Raw genomic sequence first — 8,629 nt, 5'->3', positions numbered from 1 at the left:
GTGCTCAATGACTTTCTGATAGCATGTGAAATTATGCTGCTGTGTTGACAATTTACTTACAGGATTTCATGTCGTTCCATACTTGTGCAAGCCTACTCTATCATACATTTATACTTGTACTGTTTTTAATTACAACTGGTTTACTTACATTTTGGTGAATAATGTTCTCTTCTCAAGTCAAGAGGTTGTTAACAATACTGTTTGATTTTGTGCAAGAGCCCATGATCTGAAAAATGAGCTTGTCAGCATATGATTCTGAATGCTCTGATGAGATATTGACAATAGCAGCATTTCTATCTGTTCACGTTATGACTTGTGTGTAGGTGTGCTTTGGTGCCCGCCACTGGATGGCGTCCTAGAAGAATGAGAATAGATGAAATGATTCATGTCCTGGAAAATTTATGTTCTCTGTATTTGTCGTGTGATCATAGTGCTCATGCTTTCAGTATTAGTTAGCAATGCAAACGGATGGCGATATATTTTCTTCTGCATGTACATATGGAGCACCTCATTTTGGAAGGATTAAGCATGTCTGCATTCCATCTCTTTTTCGTGTTCCAATTAATCTGAATCTGTACAAAAAGACAAACTCTATACAAGCACTTGGCTACTTGCAATGTCCTCCAAATGATGTAGTGTATGTTTGCTTAACAAAGGCGCTCTTAGTTTGAGACAAATTGGATCGCCGGATGGGGTCTTCTGGACCTGTTGGTGAGAAATTGAGAACAAGGGGGAGCTGGAGGAGAGAGGTGAAGGTCTATAGTGATTTTGTGAGGACATAATTTTTTTAGGGGCCAAGACGTAAATGTACAAGGGGGCATATGTAAATGTGGAAGTGAGTTGATCCAGCCCGTCCACCCAGATCGAACACACCAGGTGGTCCAGTAGCAGCGTATCATGTGATGGGCTGTATCACTGGATATTTTCCCCTCTGAGAAAAATCAAGGTAATGATTCTTATGTTCAGTTAGTTCGGTTAACCATCGATTTCTTTGGAATTTACCAAATGAACCGAATTTAAAATGGTTTAGTAACTCTCATACCATACGTATAACGATAAACAAAAGTAACCAATAATTTCGGCTCCATTTGGTAATTTTCGGTTTTGGTTCGGTTTTGATATGCATAGCCTTAGCACCGAATGCCTTCTCTGTAAGCTGCTGCCTATTTGCTGGCTCCAACGTAATCCATGACAATGATTAAGATCATTTTTGTTTCTAGATCCCTATCCCTCCAGAGTCCAGTTGCGGCACTGACAATGAACCACTGCAAGGGAAGCCATGTAATCACCAGACCTATTCCAAGAAGTACAATGTTAGCGAAATGTGCCTCAGCTGTCACTTAGTGTGTCTGTACTCTGAACCAGGTGTAAGGGAAATGAAAGCAAGACCTTGATCCATAAGGTGTCTTGCATGCAGCAACAATATGCGATTTTGCCAAGTCTGCGTCCTTCTGTTCCATAAGCAATGAAAATAATAAATCATTTGATTATTAGGACGTAGAGAGTTCATGGTATGGTAAGTCCATAACCATGGATAAGAGATCATGAAATTTCATAAAATGATACGTCATCCTGGTTACAAGATGTGTAAACTGTTCCAGTTCTAACACAAAATTACAAGCTGCAAGAAAATAATCTGATGAGTTACGTGTTGATGTGGATTTTTTGCTTTCTGCGGTGATGTGTTGATCAGAATTTATTCCTGCAATCTATGGACTTAAGTGGGTGCAATGAGGAAGATGATTGTACAAAATAAAGATGTATAGATGTTATTCTACAAAGAAACAGCACACGGTTTTGAAATAGCAGCTTGCCGCAGATTAGCTCAGATACAACTATTACAAAATCCGTAAATGGCCTAAATAAGAACACAAGTGTCAACACAGAGATTGTTCAATTAATCTGTACCTGAGATTCATAGTAAAGTCCAGCATATAATGATGCATAGAAGAGTTCACCACCAGGACTAGTAGAAAAGTTTGAAGCTAACTGGAGGCATGGAAACCATAAAAAAGTTAACGTTCTGCGGAAGTACATAAGGACACGGATCAGATATATACATTGTAGCTCAAATAAGCTCACCTTTTCAGGGTCCCCACCATCTTTGAACAAGGCATAAGCTTCACGCATCACAGGTCTTCGATCCAAACCGACCTGAAAATTGAAATTCAGAATGAGTTACCATTTGATCATCAGCGGTCAGCATTTTGTACATGGTGGTGCCTGCAGCCCCTTTTTGTTTGGGGTTGTTGCATAGAGTACCAAAAAGTTCTACATGTCGGACACAGTTATGTCCCATGTCCATACCAAATTTGGTTCACACAACAAATCACACACACACATGTGTAATTCAGTGTTTCTGCACTATGCTTGTTTGCTATTCCCTCCGTAAACTAATGTAAGAACATTTAGATCACTACTCCCTCCGTCCGGAAATACTTGTCATCAAAATAAATAAAACGGGATGTATCTAGATGCATTTTAGTTCTAGATACATCCTTTTTTGTCTGTTTTGATGACAAGTATTTTCGGACGGAGGGAGTACTTTAGTATTCTAAATGCTCTTATATTAGTTTACAGAGGGAGTACTTTGTTTGTTGATAAACGTTGCACTGTTTCATATCAATCTTCAGTTAGTCGATTAACATATGCAGCACTTAAATTTGCAGGTCGGTTGTCAGCCCATCTTAGGCTGACGCCAAAGTTCTTGAACTATGCACTAACAACAAAATTTTGCATCTTGCCTCAAAGACATTAGCTATATATACATGGCATAACTGATTTTTTTTTACAGTATAAAGAGAAGAGAATTGCCTCCAAGAAGCGCTTCCTTGCTTCCTCCACCCCATACAGCTGAGCTTCACACAGGAAACACCATATCGACTCCTCGGTGTCATTGGGGTTGGCAGCAACGTCCAGCCTGAACTGCTCGGCGGCCTCCTCGAACCTATGCCAAGTTGCCAACGTCCAAAAACCGAAAAGAAAACTGAAACTTGACGGCAGATAGTATATTTGCCAATGTCAGTGGGCCTAATTTACTCATAGGGATTATGCACCTGTCGAGGTAATACAGCGACAGTCCCCTCTGCCAGAGATCTGAAAACACCCACACAAACACGGTCATGGCTGCAGCTGGTGATCTCTTCTTCCTTCAACGGAACTGAGAACAAGCTAGCGTGGATTAGGAGGAGCACGTACGTACATGCTTTCTGCCGCGGATCCAGCTCGATCGCGCGATCGAACTCCGCCACTGACCCAGCCACGTCTCCCTGGAACGCACCGGAAGAAGATTAGGCGAGGGAGGGGAGGGGATCCTCTGTAGTTTTTTTTTTTTTTTGCGTGGAAACAGAGTGGGGAAGAGGCGTGGAAGCAGGCTTATATTTGACGGTCTGACCTGCTGGAAGAGCTGCATACCTCGCCGGACGGCAAGGGGCGCGGCAGCTGCACCGGCCGCACCGGCCGCACCGCCGGAGAGGAAGTCCCAGATGCCAGCGGCCGCCGGCAGGAGGAGCCTGCGCGGCACCCCGGGCGTGGCCGCCGGCGGGTGTGGCGAGCGGTGCGGTTTGGGGGGTGCCAACGGCTGGGCCCAGCGGACGTGGCCGCAGGCTCCGGTGGCCGGCTGGAAGGAGGCCGGAGAACGGAGGAAGGAAGAAGTGGATGCCATTTTGGAATTTGATGAATGGAGGCTAGGCAGTCCGACGACAGGAAAGACGGGAACGAAGCAGAGGCAGACGTCTTCGGGTGGAGAGTGGATGGAAGCTAGCGAGTGCACGTTGACACGATAAGCCTCCCGTCGTTTTACCCGTTGAGAAACGGTGCCCGTGCGAATGAAGATGGTTACAAGGACAGTGTTATCCTTCTCTCATTGGAGTTTAAGTCTTAAATTTCACACTGGTGTTCGTATTATTTTTAAATTTATTTTAGGCTTTCAGCGATGTTTATATAGCAGGAGGAGTCGTTTCCATCGACTGCGAGATGCTTGTGATGACTTTGTAAAATCTCAAGCTGCCATGCCAGCTCAGTCTCTCAGAGATGCTCATAAAGGTAAAATGTGTATGTGCGTCCATAAATGTGAGTGTATACTCGCGTATGTGAGCTACTTCGATTGCATTGTGTTCCAAAGAAAAAAAAAGATACAATGGCTGTTAGAAGGAGGCGGGGCTGCATCAGTTAATTTGGATTAGAAGGAATAGTAGTTTCAACTACTGCCAAACTATTTTTGATCTCAATTCAGTTAATATCTTCAAAGATATTATATATATTGCATTTTCAGCAATAGAGCTGAGAGTTGCGTGAGTGTGGAATAGATAGTATCTTTTCTTTTGCATTTTTAAGCATTTTACACACGCAAAGGCCAAATGCACCCAAAAAGTTAGACAACCTATATGAAACTTTTTTTGAAAACCAGAAACTTCTTTTCAAAGCATCAGTGAACATTCTTCAAAGTGTTCTAATCATTTTTCTATGTCTTCGTGACCGATTCTAAAGGTTATCGATCCACCCATGATAGTATTTTCGAATAATTTTGAAAGATGTTAAAGCATTTTAAAATTTTTATTTAGTAGTCAGATCATTTCACATTTGATTTGCATATGCCCACATTTATATACATAAACAACACGCCTTTTTAGTTGCCTAGACATAAGTTCATACAAATACAAACAATTGTTTATCGTTTGGAATTAAGAAATATAGATTACCTACAATATCTCAATCTAATACAAACATAAGCCTGCAAATCGAACTAACATCGTAATTCAACATAAATGTCGAAGTAGCATCGGTTCACAACCTATAGTTTCCCTTACACCGCTTGCAACCGCTTGACCATCCATCGCCCACCTTGCATCCGGCGTGAAGCTCTTCCCCGAGGATTGGTCGGAGATGCAAGCCGTTGTTTATATCAAGACAGTGACGCAGTCCGTCCTTCATGGCCAGGATCCTTAGTACATCTCGTAGCTTACATAAGCGTCTTTGGCTGCGTAATGGAGTCGTGTTTCAGAAAGTGGCTTCCACTCTCAGAAATTGTGGAGTACCTATGGAAACGCAGTTTTCATGTCGGCGTACGAGCAGTATATGATGGACGCTGCCAGGTCTGAGGTCATCCATGGGGTCTCTCTTCTCGCCGCTTTTGATCCGAAACTGCTTTTTGATGTCCACATGATACTCATGTGAAATTTCGATCTATTTATATCCAAGCACACTCCTGTAATTCCTGGTGTCCACGCTAGCGAAAGTTATCACTTTGTGCTGCAGGAAATGATTGAGGGTGCGACACTACTCCTTGGCCTGCACATGTGGTAGACAAGGACGTGCTCACGAATGCATAGTTGTAAGACGATGATCCCTTGTCACTCTAGAGGATGCCTATGTGTGTACTCAAGGTCGAGGCCCACAAACTTATACCTCCTGGAGCCACTGCTCGTACATGGCGATGGTCTTTTCCACCGTCTCAGGTTCGTTCCTATACACCACCTCCAGCGTGGTGGTTCCATGGGCATGTACATGGTGCATCTCCATTGTCTCTTTCCCGCTGTCCATGGAAGCAAGGAGGGACGAGCATATGGCTGGTGGTTGGAGTGTACAAAAAAAGTGTGTGTGTGTGCGCGCGCACGCGCGTGTGTGTGTGTGTGTGTGTGAGAGAGAGAGAGAGAGAGAGAGAGAGAGAGATCTGGAAGAAGACATGCCTTGGTGATGGGGTGGATACTCCGCATAGGAGATTTTGCAACTGCTCATGGCAGTTCCTGGAACATCTTCCAACAATTGAAGAAACCGATAGAGGCAGGTGACGTCGATCGTCGATCTAGTTGCGTGAAGGTACCGAAAACCGTCAATAGCCTCGGTAGGGTGAAGAATGTGACTACAAATACCAAAGGGGATCACTCACGGGTTCTTACCTACGTTCAGGCCCTCATTGTCGAGGTAATACCATAGTCATGCTTTGATTTAATTGAGGCCTTGTTCGGTGAGGGAGTCCTCGACTAAGGGGTCCTCGGGTGTCCGGCTTATTAGCCATGGGCCGGACTGATGGGCTGTGAAGATATAAAGACCGAAGACTGCACCCGTGTCCGGATGGGACTCTCCTTGGCGTGGAAGGTAAGCTTGGCGACCAAATATGTAGATTCCTTTCTTTGTAACCGACCTTGTGTAACCCTAGATCCTCCCGGTGTCTATATAAACCGGAGGACTTAGTTCGGAGGATAGACATTATCATAACCATACAAGCTAGGCCTCTAGGGTTTAGCCATTACGATCTCGTGGTAGATTAACTCTTGTAATACTCATATTCATCAAGATCAATCAAGCAGGACGTAGGGTATTACCTCCATAGAGAGGGCCCGAACCTGGGTAAAACATTGTGTCCCCTGTCTCCTGTTACCATCGACCTTAGACGCACAGTTCGGGACCCCCTACCCGAGATCCACCGGTTTTGACACCGACATTGGTGCTTTCATTGAGAGTTCCATTGTGCTATCGCCAAAAGGTTTGATGGCCCCTTCAATCGTCAATAATGACGCTGTCCAAGGAGAAACTTTCCTCCCCGGACAAATCTTTGTGTTCGGCGGCTTCACACTACGGGCCAATTCGTTTGGCCATCTGGAGCAGATCGAAAGCTACGCCCTGGCCATCAGGTCAGATTTGGGAGCTTGAACTACGTTGCGGACATCCATGGAGACTTGATCTTCCCCGGATTCGAGACCGCGGCTACCACTCCTGGTCACCCCGAGAGACATGGCCTAAATCTGTCATCGGACTGCATCCAGGAGACAACTCCCGTAACCGCTCCGGCCTTAGATCCGGAGTAGACTGCGCCATCCAAGGACGGGAAGCTTAACCCCGCCACGGAGGCCACAGATTCCCCGGTGTTGGAGCCGCACATAGACTTGATCTCACACGATACCTGTGCCACCGGAACTACAGACTCATCTCCGGCCGTAAGTTCCGAACCATGTGAGCCCGCGGACGCCGAACTTGATCGTTTATCGATCTTTGAATTCAGCGCCGCAGACATCTTCCAGCACTCGCCAAAGGCGACATGCTAAACTCATTAAAAAACCTGTCCTTGACGGAGGACTCACAACCGAACTCTATCCGGTCCGAACTAGGGGCTGACGGTGGAGAATTTTGCTTCCCATCCGCCACCCACTTCATAGTCACGGTCGAGGATTTGACCGACACACTTGATTACGACTCTGAGGACATCGACGGTATGGACGACGATGCCGGAGAAGAAGAGGCCCAGAACCCGCCGTTCACCGGACGCTGGACGGCCACTGAGGGAGTCCTGGATTAAGGGGTCCTCGAACAGCCGGACTATATCCTTTGGTCGGACTGTTGGACTATGAAGATACAAGATTGAAGACTTCGTCCCGTGTTCGGGTGGGACTCTCCATTGCGTGGAAGGCAAGCTTGGCGATTCGGATATGTAGATCTCCTCGCTTGTAACCGACTCTGTGTAACCCTAGCCCCCTTCGGTGTCTATATAAACCGGAGGGTTTAGTCCGTAGGACGACAACAATCATAATCATAGGCTAGCTTCTAGGGTTTAGCCTCTACGATCTCATGGTAGATCAACTCTTGTAATACTCATATCATCAAGATCAATCAAGCAGGAAGTAGGGTATTACCTCCATCACGAGGGCCCGAACCTGGGTAAACATTGTGTCCCCTGCCTCCTGTTACCATCCGCCTTAGACGCACAGTTGGGGACCCCCTACCCGAGATCCGCCGGTTTTGACACCGACATTGGTGCTTTCATTGAGAGTTCCACTGTGTCTTCACCATAAGGCTTGATGGCTCCTTCAATCATCGGCAACGGTGGGTCCAGGCTGAGGTTTTTCTCCCCGGACAGATCTTTGTATTCGGCGGCTTCATACTGCGGGCCAACTCGCTTGGCCATCTGAAGCAGATCGATAGCTACGCCCCTGGCCATCAGGTCATGTTTGGAAGCTTGAACTATACTGCCAACATCCGCGGAGACTTGATCTTCGACGGATTCGAGCCCATGTCAGGTGCGCCGCACAGTCGCGACGAGCATGACTTAGCTCTGCCGCCGGACGGTGTTTGGGAGATCACACCTGTGGCTACTCCGGCCCTCGATTCGGAGCAGATCGTGCCGTCCGAGGACGGGTGGATGGACCCGCCACGGAGGCCGCACACCAAGCGTCGATAGAGCCGAATACTAACTTCACCTCCTGTGAGACCTGTGTTGCCGGATCCTCGGATTCGTCCCCGGCCACGGGCTCCGAACCGCCTGCGTCCGTGCCTATCGAATCTAATTGGGCACCGATCATGGAGTTTACCTCCGCAGATATATTTCAGCACTCACCCTTGGGCGACATGCTAAATTCATTGAGGTCTCTCTCCTTGTCAGGAGACCCTTGGCCGAACTATGCCCGACTTGAGTGGGAAGCGCACGACGAAGAAATTCATTCCCCACCCACCACCCACTTAATAGCCGCTGTCGACGACCTAACCGACATGCTTGATTTCGACTCCGAAGACATCGACGGTATGGACGACGATGCTGGAGAGGAACAGGAACCACCGCCCACAGGGCGCTGGACAGCCACTTCATCACACGATATATACATGGTGGATACACCCAAATAAAACAATGACGAGGAAC

The 8,629-nt window shown here is 46.6% G+C and overlaps 1 protein-coding gene across 1 annotated transcript; it reads right to left on the bottom strand.

Annotated features, from left to right (window-relative positions):
* Positions 1-1,066: 1,066 nt before the first annotated feature.
* LOC125526421 (lipoprotein NlpI) lies at positions 1,067-3,770 on the bottom strand. The gene is made up of 8 exons (XM_048691139.1): positions 3,395-3,770; positions 3,203-3,269; positions 3,057-3,096; positions 2,815-2,947; positions 2,083-2,154; positions 1,909-1,989; positions 1,390-1,451; positions 1,067-1,294 (listed from the first exon to the last, which is right to left on the bottom strand). Exons 1-8 carry the CDS (start codon positions 3,662-3,664, stop codon positions 1,225-1,227), a joined length of 795 nt encoding a protein of 264 aa, XP_048547096.1. The 5' UTR covers positions 3,665-3,770; the 3' UTR covers positions 1,067-1,224.
* Between the last annotated feature and the right edge of the window lie 4,859 nt (positions 3,771-8,629).

This window comes from Triticum urartu, chromosome 1 (assembly GCF_003073215.2).
Source record: "Triticum urartu cultivar G1812 chromosome 1, Tu2.1, whole genome shotgun sequence".
NCBI lineage: Eukaryota > Viridiplantae > Streptophyta > Magnoliopsida > Poales > Poaceae > Triticum > Triticum urartu.
Note: the sequence above shows the minus strand (reverse complement) of the source record. Positions and strands in the feature narration are given on the sequence as shown.